Source organism: Mytilus californianus, unplaced genomic scaffold (assembly GCF_021869535.1).
Source record: "Mytilus californianus isolate M0D057914Y unplaced genomic scaffold, xbMytCali1.0.p SCAF_3, whole genome shotgun sequence".
NCBI classification, from domain to species: Eukaryota; Metazoa; Mollusca; class Bivalvia; order Mytilida; family Mytilidae; genus Mytilus; species Mytilus californianus.
In genome coordinates, this window is record NW_026262679.1 from 127,656,454 (window position 1) to 127,676,297 (window position 19,844).

The 19,844-nt window shown below is 32.8% G+C and overlaps 1 protein-coding gene across 1 annotated transcript; it reads left to right on the plus strand.

Moving 5' to 3' along the window:
- The first annotated feature begins 1,187 nt into the window (after positions 1-1,187).
- Positions 1,188-18,967, plus strand: LOC127736159 (ankyrin-1-like). The gene is made up of 5 exons (XM_052246714.1): positions 1,188-1,505; positions 5,147-5,293; positions 9,221-9,472; positions 10,045-10,257; positions 16,292-18,967. Exons 1-5 carry the CDS (start codon positions 1,214-1,216, stop codon positions 16,777-16,779), a joined length of 1,392 nt encoding a protein of 463 aa, XP_052102674.1. The 5' UTR covers positions 1,188-1,213; the 3' UTR covers positions 16,780-18,967.
- Positions 18,968-19,844: the final 877 nt, after the last annotated feature.

Here is a 19,844-nt window from a genome sequence, read left to right on the forward strand (position 1 = left end):
TAGGTAATTAATTATGATTTAGATATTAACTATGACAAGAACAATAATATGTGTGATGTATGTACGATAAATACACAATAAATGTTGAAATAAAGATGATTAATGCTATTTTATTTGGTGGGACTGGGGACAATAATTTGCATGTAGGTTACTGAATAACGCTTGCAGTCTATAATTAATTAGCATGTGTAAAACATAAGAAAGTAAAGGAAACATTATGTTTTTGTCTTGATTTACCACTGTGATACCATGCAACGGTATTGGTCGTCAACATAATAGAGAAATTTATCCAAACCGAAACTTGACTTAAATTATCAAGTTAAAACATGCAAAACTGCCTGAAAATGCGCAATACGCATTTTATCACAACGCTCGGAACATAAAGCAATATTAATGATAATGCCTAAAATATTTTCCCGCACTCAAAGATGTCATCGGAATACTATTGGAACACAATCTCCATATAGGTGATGATCCTATTATTGAGTAGGAAGTTTCCCCCTCCCGTGACATGGGGCTGAATAATTAAAAATGTTCTGTTAAAAATTGGACCAGTTGTTGAAAGTCCTTTAAACATCTCGGAATCTATAGAATGTGATAGTTAAAAACTGAAGCTGAAACAAGTTTTAATGTTCTTAGAAATGATATTTACATCTTTCAGAACTATATAAATTGAAACATGATGTTTTTTCTATAATGAAGCTGGTTTTGCCGAAGGGGCCCGGGAGCATTGCCTCCGAATCATCCCTTTATTACCAAATTTAAAAAAAAATATATATATCCACATTTTTTTATCAAGTTCTCACTGTCGAATCAAGTTTGCTTTCCTATGTTTTTAATATACTCCTTCCTCCTAAATATTTTTGTAACAATATTTTTATGTACATACCTGCGAAAACAAATCATACTAAAATACAAAAAAAAGATAATATAACGGTTTATGACAATTATTAAATAACAGTTTTAAATAATTTGAAATTTCTATTTTGTCGATTTAACGAGAAATCAGTTCTGGACCATATTTTTACTTTTTAAAATCTTCTATTGTTCAGTTTAACCAGATACATATAAATGTCTTCTGTTTAACTTTCGTGTTTCTGAAAGATTAACAGATTTGAGTGGTATGCCCTCAAGCATTTTATTCACAAGCAAAAAACCGGAGAAAACATGGTCATATCGGTATCGGTTTTGTGAATTACACAACTTCGTGAAAATGGAGGACACCGAAGGAAATCAGAACAACAACGAAAGCGAAAACAATGAAAACGAAGAAGATATTGACTTTGATTCAATGGGAAAGCAGGAGTTAGAAAAACATTTAGTGGTTGCTGCAAAAAATGGCAGAATAGAGAGAGTCAAGCAACTGTTACAAAGAGGAGCATCACCTGATGCCAAGGAGTATAACAGGAGTCTGTTTTATGCTTCTGAGAACTACAACACACCTCTACAAAACGCTGCATCGGGAGGCTTTCATGAATTGACACAGGTTCTTATAGAAAATGAAGGTATATACGATTGAATGCTTTTTAAATTGTGTAAATCTATACTCAAATAATTCATTCTTACAGTTATTTTAAACAGGTTCTGTAAATTTGCACAGGTTGGGACCATTGACTCATCCAAATATGTTTATTTAACAGGTTAAGAACGGCATTTACCATCAAACATCTCATTTTCTCTATGCATTACCCTTAGCGTCAAATATTCTTTTTAATATTGTATTGTTAGGCTCACACAGGTATTTTATTTAGCAGCGCTACATGTACATTGTATCTGATATATACATTGATATATGACATAGGTGGAGAGGGGAGACATGTATAAGCACAGTATAACAGGAAATAAAATGGCCATTTCACTATGAACTAAAAATCGAAATAATAACTTGCACATTTCTTTTTTCTTTAATTTGCATAAAACCTGGGGAAAAGTGAGCTTCCAAGTTCCAGTATGAAAACACATGAAATGAAAACTGTAAACATGTTGCACAAAATACACTCTACCACCCGCCTATACCATTACATTAATTTGTAGCCACAAACAGAGAAAAATATTTATTGTTTACAATATTTGATCAAAAACTATTGTTAATTGTCAAGTACATGTAGGTAACCCCATCCTAATGGGATGTAAATGTAAAGTGCTAAAAGTCTTAATTTCATATTGATTTTTTTTCAGTGAACATATTCAAAAGAGCATTTGCAATTGCTTAAAACTAATAAAAATACTAGCAACTTTTGGTTAAATAATGTTACAGAAATGTCATAAAAGTTGTTAGATTGATCCCTCTGAAATATCTTAAACAATCATGTATCCAGAAAATTGGTAAAATCAAAGTTGTTGCCTGTAAATTTTCATTTTGTTTTTGCACAGCTATAATATATACATAAACATAATATACATTCAGTGTGATCAGGCTAATTATACATGATATACTGTTCATGAATGCCCTATCAGGGTATAAAAAGTTATCTCAATTTTTAAATGAAATTTCTGTTTCTCATTGAATATACATGTATGGAAGAACAATCATAAACTTTGAAGACATAATTCAGAAGTACAGCTTCCAGACATCCAAAGAAAGTTGAAATTTTGTATACATACTATTCATTCAATTTTTCTTTATATTTCATGTTGAGTATTATCAACCAATTCCAGATATTAATTCAGAAACTGAAATTTCTTTTGAAAATGTTAATAGACAAAGGTAGATAACTCAATGCTAAAATTATAGATTTACTGACTCCCTGAATTGAAACTACCCCAACACCCTTTCTTCCCCCAAAAAATGAAAATGAGCATGTCTAGTAGCACACGACTTGAGAGTTTGAAAATATTGGACTAATCAAGAGATTGTACTAAAAGCTTACATGATCGATCTCTTGGACAATTTTTAGCTCACCTGACCCAAAGGGCCAAGTGAGCTTTTCTCATCACTTGGCGTCCGTCGTCCGTTAACTTTTACAAAAATCTTCTCCTCTGAAACTGCTTGGCCAAATTTAACCAAACTTGGCCACATTCATCATTGGGGTATTTAGTTTAAAAAATGTGTCCGGTGACCCAGCCAACCAACCAAGATGGCCGCCATGGCTAAAAATAGAACATAGGGGTAAAATATAGATTTTGGCTTATATCTCTGAAACCAAAGCATTTAGAGCAATTCTGACAGAGGTAAAATTGTTTATCAGGTCAAGATCTATCTGCCCTGAAATTTTCAGATGAATCGGACAACCCGTTGTTGGGTTGCTGCCCCTGAATTGTTAATTTTAAGGAAATTTTGCCGTTTTTGGTTATTATCTTGAATATTTTTATAGATAGAGATAAACTGTAAACAGCAATAATGTTCAGCAAAATAAGATCTACAAATAAGTCAACTTGACCAAAATGGTCAGATGACCCCTTAAGGAGTTATTGCCCTTTATAGTCAATTTTTAACCATTTTTCGTAAATTTTATAATCTTTTACAAAAATCTTCTCCTCTGCAACTACTAAGACAAATTTATCCAAACTTGTCCACAGTCATCATTAGGGTATCTAGTTTAAAAAATGTGTCGGATGACCCCGCCTGCGAACCAAGATGGCCGACATGGCTAAAAAATAGTACATAGGGTAAAATGCGGTTTTTGGCTCATATCTCTGAAACCAAAGCATTTTGAGCAAATCTGACTAGGATAAAATTGTTCATTAGGTCAAGATCTATCTGCCCTGAATTTTCAGACCAATCAGGCAACACGTTGTTGGGTTGCTGCCCCTGAATTGGTAATTTAAAGAAAATTTTGCAGCTCTTGGTTATTATCCTGAATATTATTATAGATAGAGAACTGTAAACAGCAATAATGTACAGCAAAGTAAGATCTACAAATAAGTCAACATGACCAAAATTGTTAAGGAGTTATTGCCCTTTATAGTCAATTTTTTACAATTTTCATAAATTTTGTAAATTTTTGTAAATTTTTACAAAATATTTTCCACTGTAACTACTGGGCCAAGTTCATTATAGATAGAGATAATTGTAAGCAGCAAGAATGTTCAGTAAAGTAAGATCTACAAACACATCACCATCACCAAAACACAATTTTGTCATGAATCCATCTGTGTCCTTTGTTTAATATGCACATAGACCAAGGTGAACGACACAGGCTCTTTAGAGCCTCTAGTTGTTTCACCTTGACGCAGTAAAAAAGTGAGTTTTAGGTATGCTGTTACCGGCAGCAGAGGCATCAACAATGTATAAGTTTGTTTATCAGGTCAGTTTATTGGTAACCACTAGTGATAGGTCAATGATACATAGTATGCAGTTGTATTAGCATAGGCATATCTCATTTCCATGGAGATTATTTGGCCCAGCTCCCTCAGTCATGGTCTATTGACTTTGAAACTTTTGATTATTTTACATGTATTAGTTTGTGATTAGGTCAGTTTATGGGGAACCACTAGTGGTAGGTCAATGATAGTTGGTATTCAGTTCAGTGTAATGTTGTTTTAGCATTTGAATGTCTCTTTTCCATGAAGATTATATTGCCCCACCACCTCATCATCATGATCATGGGTCATTGACTGAAACTTTTACATTGTTTACAAGTTAAATTTTGTGTTAAGGTTAATGTAAAGTGAACCACTTATGATAAGTCAATGGTATTTGGTATGCAGTTCTATAAGCATGGGCATTTCTCATTTCTATGGTTATTTGGTCCTGCACCTTAAGTCATGTTTATTGACTTTGAATTTATTGCATAGTTTACTGGTTTAAATAAATATTGCCATTTGGATTCCATATTTGCATGATACTATCAAAATTACAAAAACACGAGACATATCTCTGTGTCAGCAGTTTATTCAAATTTTCATGAAAGAAACTTTTCCTTTGTTTGTTTTTGTGAAAAATTTTATAATGGTACATGTATGCATGTATGTGATTTTTAATTTAAGAAATTGTTATGCCAATCCGGCAGATAATTTTGTATGTCCAATTATCATTTTGTCCAATTAACATTAAGTATATCATGTAAATGAAATGCTAAGACTCATCCGAGAGATGAAATGACAGAACTTTTCTACATTTATAAACAAATACAATGTAAATTAACAAAAGTGTCTTTAGCATTATACAATGTTGTAAGCATCATTCTTACATTTTGTAATTTAGCTGATATCAATGCTGGGGACCGATTTGATGTAACAGCACTTCACATGGCAGCTGAAGGAGGCCATGTTAGATGTGTAGAACTATTGTTAGAGGGTGGTGCTGATTGTAACATTGGAACTAAGTACTCCAAATATGGCTCATATACAGGTAAGTGTTCCTAATCTGTACAAATTTAAAGTTCTCTTTTGTTCCAGAACTTTACCTGACCCATTTTGCTTAGTTGAGGATCTAGGGTTTTCAAAGTTAGGGTGGGGAGGGGGCCCCAAGGCAATGTTAGGATTAGGACCTGTAAAACATCTTTGCATTAACCATATATTTAGCTCCATTTAAAGGGGGCTGGTGTGACATGTACTTTTAATAGCTAAAACTATCTAAATGTGAAAATCTAAAAATTGGAAATAGGGTGACTTTGTATGACTAAGTTACATTTTGTAGTGCTCCCCCAGTCCTTGTTCAAAAATTGGCCTGCCAAATATTAATTATTTTCTTGTTTATTTATTCAACAGGACATGTGGTAAAAATGATATTTGTTTTCCTTGTAGGGCTTGTCTGCTATATGGCTCTTGTTTCTTTTATATTGTGACTTTATTTCGTTCCCTAAGGATAATTTCAGAATGCTTCAGAAACTTTTGTCATTTTGTCAGAATTTGTATGACAAAAGTTATATCAAATTTTATTTTGACAATTTCCTATATATTACAATCCTTTGGAAAATTATTACATCTCTGAACAATTATGGACAACCCTGTTAGTTGTCTATATAAGACTGCTTTTCTCATAATTTCTGATTTTTTAGTGATCCATCTCGAATCAATTTATATAATTACCGTACATATATGAAATACTGTAAATTTAGAAATTTATAGTGTACATTGTATTTATTATTGTGATTTTTGAACAACTGACAATAATGGGAGATTAATTGTTTTCGATTTCAGTAAATTTCTGCATACAAATAATGAAATTAAAATTAAGAATGAATTTTTTTTTCTCGCCTGTGACGAAAGTCGCAGTATGCGAGACATAGGTATTACTATCCGGCGGTGGCGTAAACTATTAGTATAAAGCTTTATATTTCAGAAGGTAGAAGACCTGGATGCTTCATTCCTTGTATGCAGATACCATATGTTACAAGGTTTCCGTCTGTCATATGCCCATTGTCCTTGACCTCATTTTCATGGTTCAGTGACTGCTTGAAAAAAAATTAGTTTTTTTGTCATGTGAATTTTTCACTTATTATGAGTAATAGGATAACTACATGTATATTTGTATATGGGTTCCTTGCAATGTCTACATGTCCGTCAGACAGGGTTAACCTGACCTCGACCTCAATTCATGGATCAGTGATCAAGGTTAAAGTTACATGATTAGGTCCGTTTCTCAGATTCTACAAGCAGCAGGTCAACTATATGTGGTGTAAGGTATGGTTGTAAGGGGTACATGTCAGACTGGCAGGTTTCATCTGACCTTGACGTCATTTTCATGGTTCATTGGTCATTGTTAATTTTTTGTGTTTTGGTCTGTTTTTCAAGTACTGTAGGCAATAGGTCAACTATATTTGGTGTATGGAATGATTGTAAGGTGTACATGTCTGTCTAGCTGGTCTCATCTGACCTTGACCTCATTTTAATGGTTCATTGGTCAATGTTAAGTTTTTGTGTTTTGGTCTGTTTTTCAAGTACTATAAGCAATACGTCAACTATATTTGGTTTATGGAATGATTGTAAGGTGTACATGTCTGTCTAGCCGGTGTCAACTGACCTTGACCTCATTTTCATAGTTCATTGTTGCATATTACCATAAGCAATGGGTCAACTATATTTGGTGTATGGAATAATTTTAAGGTGTACATGTCTGTGTGACAGTTTTTATCTGACCTTGACCTCATTGTCATGGATCTTTAGAAATGTTAAGTTTATGTGATACTTGTAGTAAAACCTTTATCTTAAAGACTTTCAACATAAAATCAATGGTCAGGAAAACAGGTGAGACATTTCAGCATGTGCATTCTTGTTTATTTTTGCCATACCTTTTTTGGCACAATTTTCTTAATAATAGAAAAACAAAATTTTCTGAATTAACAGTAAGTTGGACCAGGACTAGAGTTGAACTTCAATTACACCATGTATCAAGAATAGTTTAGTTCTTTTCATATAGATGTACAATAAAATGCAACTGAGAATTCAAGTATCAGCAAATCATTTATTAAATTTCCAAAAAGGTTTTTATGTGGTTTTGGACATGTTAAAAAATTGAGTGTGATAATTCCAGTGCTAGATTGCTAGATTGATATTTGCTGTTAAACGCCACTTTCAGTACTCTTGGCTACATCTTGGTGTGTAATTTAAATAACTAATCTAAACAATTCTAGTACATATGTAAACTTTGTTAAGTTGTTTAGATTTTTACTGACATGAATATACAAATATTGATTGACATTGTTTGACCCAGGGAATTTGTTTTAAAAAACATGGATAATAGATTTATATGTATTACTGATATATTGCATAACAGTTAATCCACCAAAAAACACTTGTATTCCAGGGATGTGTGAAATACTTGAAGTTTCCTGTAAAAACAATATTAATTCATGGTTATGTGTGAAATTTCAGCAGTTATATATATATATATCATACATGTATAATAATTTGAACCTAAAGATTTCTTTAAAATTAAAAGCTGAGTGTTAACAAATTTCTAAGAATACATGAAAATTCATAAGATATAAAATAACATGTTTTTCAAAGCTGAAAGTCATAACCAGTATTAAAAGTGAAAAGATGATATATTTTTTATAATTGAAAATTTGTAAAAAATATCCTTGGTATATATAAAAACAATATCAATAAAATCTAAATGACCAACATTTGATTCAAACCCTTTTAAGCCATCTACCCCCCATAGGGCCATGTGAGGTATTACCATCACTTTGTGTCAGTCGTCGTCATAAACTTTTTCAAGGATCATAGATATAAGGAGATGTTGTATGATTGCCAGTGAGACAACTATCCACCAAAATATATTGGATGTATGCAAACCATATGGCCTTCAACAATCAGGAAAACCGTATCGTATAGTCTGCTATAATTTAAGGCCGCATTATGAAAAATGTGAAACAATTCAATAGAGAAAACACACAGCCTAATTTATAACTAAACAATTTACGAAAAAAAACAAATATGACAGACATGAACCAACGACAACCACTGAACTACAGGTTCCTGACTTGGGACAGGCACATAAAGAATGTGGCTGGGTTAAACATGTTTGAAGGTGACTAACCTGGGACCGTGGTGTAACGGCATAACACAAGAACAAACTACTAAACAATAAACAAAAAAGCTATATGAGAAACAGCAATAAACAACAACCACTCATTTATAGGTTCTTGACTTGGGACAGGCACATATAGTATGTAGTGGGTTTGAACATGTTTGCTGGTGCCAAAACCTCCCCTAACTTGGGACAATGGTGTTACAGTAGAACGTAAGACAAACTACACTGTATAAACATCAGTTGAAAATTGCTTAACTCATCAGATTAATTCAAAGCAGAAAAATCTACTAAAAAAAACACAGACAGGATGTGGCAGGGAATTTTGACATCCCTCACAACAAAAAAGACACAAATTACAGATGTGAGAGTACTAGCAGTTACTGACAGCTAGTTCAAAGCCAATAACAACTTATAAAAAAAATAATGTATCTAAAACTAAAAACTAATAATTTTATCATTTTATTCCTCTGAAATTCCAAGGATTTATATATAGAACTAGCTAAATCCTTCGAAATTAAAAATTACAATTTAGCATGAAAACATAACTTTAGTGTCTTAGTTCATGAAGAACAAATTTATACCTACATGATAAGTACAAACGATTCTCTTAATTGCGTAGTACATGACAAGTACAAATGCTAAATTGCATAGTACATGTGGTGCAAATTATACATGATATATATGACAAGTACAAATGATTTCTTATAATTGCATAAAATTTACATCAGAGAAAAAAATGATTTGCAAGTCCTGATTTATGTCGGATTACATGTATTAATTTAAACCTTAATATTGCAGCCTTTCCACACCCAGGAGGTACAACACCACTGCATTTAGCCTCTGTTCACAACCATTTAGAATGTGTGAAGGCATTGATATGGCATGGTGCAGATTACAATGCTGTTGATGAGTATGGCAGGACCAGTCTATATTTAGCTGCAGCAGCTGCATTTGAAGACTGTGTCCATGCTCATTTAAATAATGCTATCTGGAAGGACATTTTATCTTTGCCAGTGAAAGGAACAGGTTCAGGCCCAGGACAAGAAATTGGTAAAATGTTATTTTATTTCTGTAAACCAACTTATTTTCGTGGACAATTTATTTTTTGCAATTTGCCAGAGTAGAAAACAAAGCGAATAGAAATCATCGTGAATATGTAAAATTTAGATCTTCCCTTATATAAATACATCATGAAAATGAGAAAATCCTGAAAATAACTTGCTGTGCAGTTGGCTAAAAAGGGTTAAGCGTAAATAAGTTTGTTCTATTATTTGAATTCCTCATTCTTCATAGAAAGGAACAGTATATCATGGTATATATGGTTCTGATTTGTAAAATTAGATAAAGTTATTTTAAATGAGTTAATGGTATATACCTGTCATGCCTGTGTCCGTACCATAAAACATGTTGACATAATTTTTTCCTAATTTTAAAACTAAGCAGAGTAGTTTACAGTATGTGGAATAATTTGAATTCTTCGACATGCAGATTATGTCTGAAAATTCTTCCCTCGTAAACAAAAGAAAGACTTAAAATGTCCTTCCCAAAAAATCTGTACATACTAGTATTTTCTTCTATGGCTTTTCATTGGTTTTTTTTAATTTGTTCTTCACTACTTTCAGGTAACACACCTTTACATGAATGTGTGAAACATAAGCTGGTGACCTGCATAAGAGCACTTCTAAAACGAGGTTCAGATGTTAATCATCTAAATGCTGCAGGTTTTAGTCCACTGCATTTGGCTGTCAAAGCTGGTGAGGGCTTCTCTATGCCAGTTTTACGTGAACTGGTAGCAAATGGTTACAACACAGATGTTAATATTCCAGATTCACAAGGTAAATAATCCAGTCCATGTCCATGGGTGATAAATAAAAGGTAAATAATCCAATACATGTCCATGGGAGATAAATAAAAAGTAAATAATCCAGTCCATGTCCATGGGTGATAAATAAAAGGTAAATAATCCAGTCCATGTCCATGGGTGATAAATAAAAGGAATATAATCCAGTACATATCCATCGGAGATAAATAAAAGATTGATTGATTGATTGATTGTTGGTTGCTTAACGTCCAGTGGCAAGATAAATAAAAGAGGGGGATGAAATAATTGAAAACCTTTCCATCATAATGAGTATAAAAAACATAAATAGAGGTATATTCAGAAATAAAACTTCTCTGGAGTTACAAAAAAAAATGTTTATAAGATATAAGAAGGGGGGTGGGGGGAACTTAATATGTACTGAGTGGTAGAGATGAGCCGCTGGAATAGGTCACTATTTCAAGCTTTATGATATATGCCAAAGGTGAGAAAGTAAGTATTTATTTTTAAGATGTGATTAAAACCAGAGTTGTAAATGCCTCAGATATTTGTCAAACTTATTTGAACTCCATGAAATAGTGTACTTTACTTTTACATGTAATATGATAAATATGTATTTTTAAATACCGGTATTCAAAATATATGAAAAGGGGCGGTACTAGATGTCTCAGCTGCTCACCTCTACCCCCCTCCCCCCATTCCCTTCTATATAGTATACATAAGACTCTTCTGCTAGTAAGACAAACCACATCTTCAGCAAAGATGAGTATTTCCGCTCAAGGTTTGATTCACATACAAAAAGCAAATTATGCTGAAATAACGCAGATTAATTTCATGATAAGATAGGATAAGAAAAAATATGTAAACATCAAAATTAGAATTTATTATTAATTCTATATAATTACATTAGATGTATGTTTCATTATTATACGTTAGTTTGATTGGCTTACAGCAATCTCGCGTCATTCTTCATTTCAAAATGAATTTCATGAATTGTAACATACATGATGACACACGTTTCCACAATAAAGTGCACAGGTAAATAAAAGAAAAAAATGTTAGTAATTGTGTTTTCATGATCATAGCTAAAAAATGTAATTATAAGTATTGAATGCTTCTTTTAGTAATTTCATAGGGTTGTAAAAGCCTTGACTGTGCGTACATTTTTGTCGAGCCTTCGACTTTTGTCGAAAAAGCGAGACATAGCGATCCTACATTCCGTCGGCGTCGTTGTCGTCGGCGGCGTCCACAAATATTCACTCTGTGGTTAAACTTTTTCAGATTTTAATAACTTTCTTAAACTATCCTGAATTTCTACCAAACTTGGACAGAAGCTTGTTTATGATCATAAGATTATATTCAAAAGTAAATTTTGTAAAAAAAAAATTCCATTTTTTCCGTATTTTACTTATAAATGGACTTAGTTTTTCTGCCAGGAAACATTACATTCACTCTGTGGTTAAAAGTTTTTCAAATTTTAATAACTTTCTTAAACTATCCTGGATTTCTACCAAACTAGGAAAGAAGCTTGTTTATGATCATAAGATAGTATCCAGAAGTAAATTTTGTAAAAAAAAAATCCTTTTTTTCCGTATTTTACTTATAAATGGACTTAGTTTTTCTGCCAGTTAACATTACATTCACTCTGTGGTTAAAGTTTTTAAAATTTTAACAACTTTCTTAAACTATCCTGGATTTGTACCGCACTTGGACAGAAGCTTGTTTATGATCAAAAGCTAGTATCTAGAAGGAAATTTTGATAAAATTTTGTTCCATTTTTTCCGTATTTTACTTATAAATGGACTTAGTTTTTAGGCAGTTAAGCTGCCTTATGCGAGCACCCTAGATTTGTGTTCTACCCAATAAATGCTGAAATACGTGCCATTGTTATTATCTACCTGGATATAATGTTATTTATAACTAATTGAATAGTTTTTTCATACTTTTAATTCTGGATTACAAAAATATGACCAGAAAAATCCTTAAATGATCGTCGAACCGCCCAAAAGTTTTGAAGTTGCACATAGGAAGTAGAGCACATTAGGAATCCTTATGTAGTTTATTATCCCCTGTGCTTTTGGCTAAGATGTCAAAGAACAATTGTATGAAATATTTAATCGCCGAAAATCTTTAAAGACAAGTAGTTTAGATTTCCCAAATGGCAAAAGTCGTAGGAATATTGTTTGTCGTCAATACGTGGTACAACTACGTCAGTAGTCTATTAATAAGTTCAACTGTTCATGCTGTTGGCGGCAATTTCAAATTAGAAGACGAAATTTTCGTATCATTTCAATTTGGAGGCAGGGGTTCAAATTAGCGGTGGTCCGAGGTCCGCGACCTTCCACTTTTGCAATCGGACTCTCGACTTGGTTACTAGCTACGCCCGACGGACCTTTCACTTGAAAGAAATTAAAATAACTTTGCAAACCTTTTTACCAAAGTCTCTAAATAAACGATCTCAAAACGTATTTTCATCTTTATTATTCATAACAGCGATGTTCATTTTGTTCAACCGCTAGCTTTATACAGATAATCGCCGACAAGTAATGTGTAAATTCGAGTAAAATCGTATCTGACTGACAAAAACAACATCGAAAAACAATGGATGCCGTGTAGACAATTACAATATCGGGTCCGATTCCGGAAGCGGATAAGGGTAATTCCGGGTTTTGGAGATCAACTAGAAAAAAAAAAATTTCAGGCAGGTGACAAAATACATCTATGCATGGTAAATAAATATAAACACTAGAAATGGAAACCAAAAGATATATGTAAAAGAAAGAAAAAGCAAAAAATATTTGATACAGAAACTCAAAATTACTTTCTGACAAATTTTAATGTCCAAATCCAATACAATGTGACAGCTGGGAACAGTATATCTAACAATATATATGTTCCTGGTGACAGTATAAATCTTCTTTATCAGTGATAAATGTTGATAATGCATGTAAGATGCTTTTAAAGTGTAAACATATTACTGCAATTTTTTTCTCAATTTTGAAGGGTCAGTTAAAATAGCTGGAAGTTTCTTACTTTGTTTTCACAAATAGTGCAACTAGATTATATGATACCTGAATGTAAGCAAATCATATGATATATAGGTGGAATCCTTTGGGTCACTCTACCCCCTCCTGTTTGATAACTTTGAAACGGATGAGATCCCCACTCCTAAACCATATATATTCATGTATGGGACTATATAACTAATCAAATGAAATATAGGGGGAAGTCCCTAGGGTTACCCCACCCCTCCTGTTTGAGAACTTGGAAACAGTCGAGATCCCCACCCCTAAACCATATATATTCATGTATGGGACAATATAACTAATCAAATGAAATACAGGGGAGTCCCTGGGGTCACCCCAACCCTCCTGTTTGGGAACTTTGAAATGGTCGAGATCCCCACCCCTAAACCAAATATATTCATGTATGGGACAATATAATAAATCAAATGAAATATAGAGGGAGTCCCTGCGGTCACCCCACCCCTCCTGTTTGAGAATTTGGAGACGGTCAAGATCCCAAGACAAGACAAGACAATTTATTTAAACTTAAGCACACGTATGGTGCTACAAGAGGATAACAATTATACATTAACAATTACATATATACTTATACATTTACAAGCAAGACACACAATAAATAAATAAGTGATATCATACAATAAAATTGAAATAAACCATATTTGGTTGATTTGTTTGCAAAATTCTTAATTGCAACGTGGATATGAAGTTATTGTAACATGCTTTGTATTATGAAAATATTTTTTCAATATGTCTTAGAAACATGCACACTTTTGTTAGCAGTGGCACGTTACAGTGTGATAATAGACCAGTAAGTTTCAATTGGGAAGGATTTTGTGTGTAATATGTAGGTATATACCTTTCTCTTAAAGACATAATTTGTTCATTGGAGCATACAAAAAAATAATGATCCCATAAACCATACATATTCATGTATGTGACAATATAACAAATGAAATGAAATATAGGGGGAGTCCTTGGGGGTCACCCCACCCCTCCTGTTTGAGAACTTGGAAACGGTCGAGATCCCCACCCCTTAACCATATATATTCATGTATGGGACAATATAACAAATCATATGAAATATAGGTTGAGTGCTTGGGGCCACTCTACCCCTTCCTGTTTGAGAATTTGAAAACGGTCGAGATCCCCACCCTAAACCATATATATTCATGTATGGGACAATATAACAAATCAAATGAAATATAGGGGCAGGTCCTATGGTCACTGTAAACCATCCTGTTTGAGAACTTGGAAACGGTCGAGATCCTCACCCCGAAACCATATATATTCATGTATGGGACTATATAACAAATCAAATGAAATATAGGGGAGTCCCTGCAGTCACCCCACCCCTCCTGTTTGAGAACTTGGAAACAGTCGAGATCCCGACCTCTAAATTAAACCATATATATTCATGTATGGGACAGCAGAACTTATCAAATGAAATATTGTCCTGTTTGATAACTTGGAAACAGATGAGATCCCCACCCCTAAACCATAAATACTCATGTATTTGGCAATATAACAAATCAAATGAAATATAGGGGAAGTCACTGGGGTCACCCCACCCCCTCCTGTTTGAAAACTTGATAACGGCCGAGATCCCCACCCCTAAACCATATATATATTCATGTATGGGACAACATAAAAAATCAAATGAAATATAGGGGTAGTCCCTAAGGTCACCCCATCCCCTCTTGTGTGTGTTTTAAGAACTTGTAAAAGTTTGAGATACCAACTCCTAAACCATATTCATTCCTGTTCGTCATTTCAAACAGATTTGAATGACATACAAGGTCAATCTCATAGGCATCACATATGCATATCACTTTACTAGACCTAATCAATGTGTACTAGACTTTGCCCAATGTCAGGCGACCATGGGAATGAATAATTATGGGAGCTTTGTTTGGGAGACTTCGTAACAGCATTCTGTTACAATTATTTCTTGTTTATTATAAAATTTTATTGATGCAAAAAATGAGTAGGTTTAAAGAATTTACCTTAATTATATTTTGAATAATTTCTGGTTCTATAAAAAATTTCATATTAATATGGCTCATTTTAAAGAAAACATATCTTTCAAGCCCAAGAATGTTTGACCAACTTTATTATAATCACCTGTCATTTTATTCCAAACTTAGACATCATGGACTTGGGGTGAAGGCGGGGGTTATTTACATTTACTATGGGCAGGTCAGTCAGACCTCACCTTTGATCCCCGTAGTAGTAAACATTTGTCTGATTTGTGTCTCATAACTTTTGCACTGTAGAACACAAACTCAGTTTTCTTTCCAGGGAAGCAAGTCCATGCATACTATTACAAGCTCGTACTAAGTCAACTTGAACTACTAACAGTCAACTATTACCAACGTTAACTATCAACTAGAACAATTGCAATCATTTCGAACTTGTACCACTGCAGACACATGACCATTAAAAATATACTTGATATATGCATTGCTTTGGAAAACCTTGATAAAATATGAATTATTTGCCTTAATAATTAATTCATTAAATGAACATAAATGCACAATATATGAATGTTTAATGTTTGTTCTTTTAAATCTTAAAAAAAATGAAGCAACATAGCCAGTTTTTATAATTATGTTTGCCTTGGTTTTTGGTTAACTGCCTACAGCGCTTACAGTGCTTTGATTCTTCCAGTCAACATTACATACAGTCTGCAGTTTAAGGTTTTAAAACATTTATTAGATTCATAAATTATCCTGGATTTTTACCAAACTTGGACAGAAGCTACTTACATTCAAATGATTGTATAGAGAGGAATATTTTTATTAATTTTTTTTTCTCATTTTTGTTGAGCCTGCGATTAACAGCAAAAGAAGGCGAGACACTGGGTTCCGCGGAACCCTTACAAATTTTTAGAATGAAGCGCTTTCGCGCTTCATAAAAAATGTACTTCGGTCAACGCTTTTACACCCCAATGAATTTACAAAAAGAAGCATTCAATTCTTAAGTAACTGACATATTTTATATAAATAACATACATTACCATTTCAGGTTACACTCCTCTACATTATGCATGTTTCCATGAGAACAACATGCAGGAACGTCGACCTGAAGTGGCCAGACTATTAATTGCTTATGGTGCCAATGTTGACATCAAGATATCTGGTGCTGACCATGCTAGTCTTCTGACACAAGAACTTAGAAGTCCATTCGCTGATTTATCTATATTGAAATATATTGTGAAAACAATGGTTGTTCTGCCAAGTCCAGACACTGTGAGAATGATTGGCCCTTCAACTGTAGGCCTGCACATGGATCTAGCTACAAGGCGACGTCTTATGATGGCAGATTCACAAAATCATTTTGAGAAAGTCCGATGGTTTAAAAATGAGTGTAGGACACCTAGATCACTTCAGCATTTGTGTAGATTTTCTGTTAGAAAAACAATCACTGTCAAAAGAATTGGACAACTTCGCACATTGAAAATACCAACAACATTAAAAGACTACTTACTGTTTAATGATGGTGATGAAGACTGATTGCTTTTAGAATGGTGGAATTCATTTCTGACATTAAGAGTGTTCCTATCAACATTAAAGTATTCCATAAATATACTTTTTAAGACCAGAGCTCTCTCTACTCAGAGTATTGCAACACGATTAGAGCAGACTATGCACTAAGAATTTTCTGTTATTAAACGTATCAGAACTATAGCTTAAACTAGAGTAACATAAGAGAATATTTAACATGCTGCTCATTACTATTATGTTGAACAAATATGATGCAAGCACAGTCAATGACATTTGAATGTATCTAAATATACTAATTATATGGTGTTTCCAAAGTTTACCATGGACATATGATGGAAATCTGAAGTTAACCAAAGCTTTGTTATTATGTTATTTACATTCTGGTCAGTAATCATTAAAACGTTGGTACGGATTCTCTTACTTAGTTGTTCAGAACAGAAATCATGCATAGAATATACAATGGTATTTAATTTATGAAAAATTCTCTGATTCCATCATGTTCATTCATTTCTGATTTTCAATAGGATAGTTGTAATCCATAAGAGAATACTCCTCCTTATCCAGAAATGTCAGCTTCATTCATTCAAAAACATATTTGTGCAATATCTAAATAGTTGAAATTTGTTTATTATTAAAGATAGATTGACGTCAATTAACAATACATAATGTTTAAATCTTAATTGTTAATCAAATCTTGAAAAGATTAATACTTAAAATTTAAATGGCAATTAATGTTAATGGATGATTGTGCAATGCAATCCAGTTTACATTGTTTATATGTATTGTTAATTCATTTGAAACCATTCGAAACATTCTTCAGATCAAAAAGTTCTGCAGTTTGTAAAATTTCTTGTTAGATCGAGTGTAGAGACAGTATTTAGTTGATTTTAAATGATTATCTGCTTGCAAATTTTTTTGTAAATTAAATTTTTTTTTTAAAGGAGTTCTTATAAGGTTTATATTATATCCTTACATACATGCTTAACAAACTGATTGTTAATAATAATGAAAAATTGTTCAGCACATATATTTTATGTAATTGTTAAATTTTGTTAAACATCTTGTCGAATCAACTTCAAATTGTATAACTTATCTGTAGAGATTTTAAGAAAGTTGTGAATAACTCATTTCAGTCATACAAGTAACAGTACTTATCAGGATGTGGAACATTTGTGAAGAACAGAATATTATTTGTAGTAACAAAATAAGATTTACATGTCCAAAATACATGTACATGACTCAGTTATAGTAATAGAAGACAGGTTGTGGTGAAATATACAAAATATAAGTTAATATGCGTAATGATAGTACAAGGGGAGTAACCCTTGGTGAATCCATCACCAATGTAGTCCGTCTATATAGCAAAATTCATAAGTTTGTAAAAAAGGAATATAGAAAGAAAAAATATAGAAAATTTGATAGGAGCAACATACTGAGCCATTTTGTTTTCCCATTGTTCTTCTGACATCATGCTTGACGTTTTTTATGTTATTTTATGTTTCTAAACAGTTGATTTTGGTTCTGATAACCTTATTAGTTAGCCACCTGGCTTAAAATTACAAAACAAACAACTGCTAATTTTCCTTTTACAGGCAATGCCAAGTTCATGATCTGTCTGCATAAGACACATCTAGAGATCTAGTAGACAAGCTCTTAAGCCCCTTGACTTAAAATCAGGATAGGCAAATATTTACTGGTGTTTAAGAAACACATCTAAAAAATCTATGTACACATGTAGATCACCTGAAAGTGACTATAAGTGAACATTTTCGATTTTTTGATTTTGATTGATTTGTTATTTTCCATTATGAACCTTACATTTGTGCTGTTGAATTTTATTTGTTATGTACATAAACACAAGAAAGACTTGTCATTTCATTTTGTTTACATGTAGTCATGGTAGTCAAGTCATTTCATTTTGTTTACATGTAGTCATGGTAGTCAAGTCATTTCATTTTGTTTACATGTAGTCATGGTAGTCAAGTCATTTCATTTTGTTTACATGTAGTCATGGTAGTCAAGTCATTTCATTTTGTTTACATGTAGTCATGGTAGTCAAGTCATTTCATTTTGTTTACATGTAGTCATGGTAGTCAAGCATAGTTATATATTTATTCATAGATATTTTCATATATAGTAATCATGTTTAAACTTGAGGGTTTAGAAAAAACGTAAAGCAAAATAAAATGTAAAACAATTTCTTTGTACAGATATTTTTATATGCCTTGTCACATACAGTACAGGTCAAATTTATGTTGCATTTTCCACCAGACAGTAAAAACATTTCAAATACAATAGCTTTTCTCATTTTTCTGAGTTAAGTTGTATAATCAATTTGAAAAAAAGAAATGGAATTTCCACTGTAAAGGGTGGACATGGAACATTTAAAAGTTTTGCCTACTCCCTCTTTAGACAGGTTGAAATGGTAAAATCTATGTGAGCTGTAGTGTACTTTATGTGCCTGTTTCTGTTAGAACAGTACAAGAGCAAGACCCCAGAGACAATTTTTGATTCCGATTTGATGATTCAAATAATTTCTTTTCAAGGTCTCATCTTTTCAACTGTACAAGAAATCTGTAGGAGGACCCTGTTCTAAGATTCACCATTTGGTGTTCATTGAGTGACATATAGCAGTTATGGTGCCATACAGATTACCATTAAAAAACATTCTTTTCAACAGCTGTGTAAAGTTGTAACTCCTAATGAAAGTCTGCAGACTTAAAAATACTATTTCATTTCTTCAGCATACAACATACTTCATGGACTTTACTTCAAAACTTTGCATGAAACGTGCAAACTATTTTAAAATGTCAGGCATATATATACATTTGCATAATTAGTCATCTATGTTATCTCTAACTATATATTACACAATAATAGACTAACTACAGTGGACAAGCTGAATGAATTGGTAGCAAAAATGATAATGACAGAATAATACACTGGGACTAAACTGTCATCGGATCAAACTACAAGAGGGCATTGTTATGTCCAAGCTTTGCTAATAAGGATACGAATCAGTCTGTTCTACTTTCGAGATCGTCTGGTTTTGTCTGATTAAAACAAACCTTCAA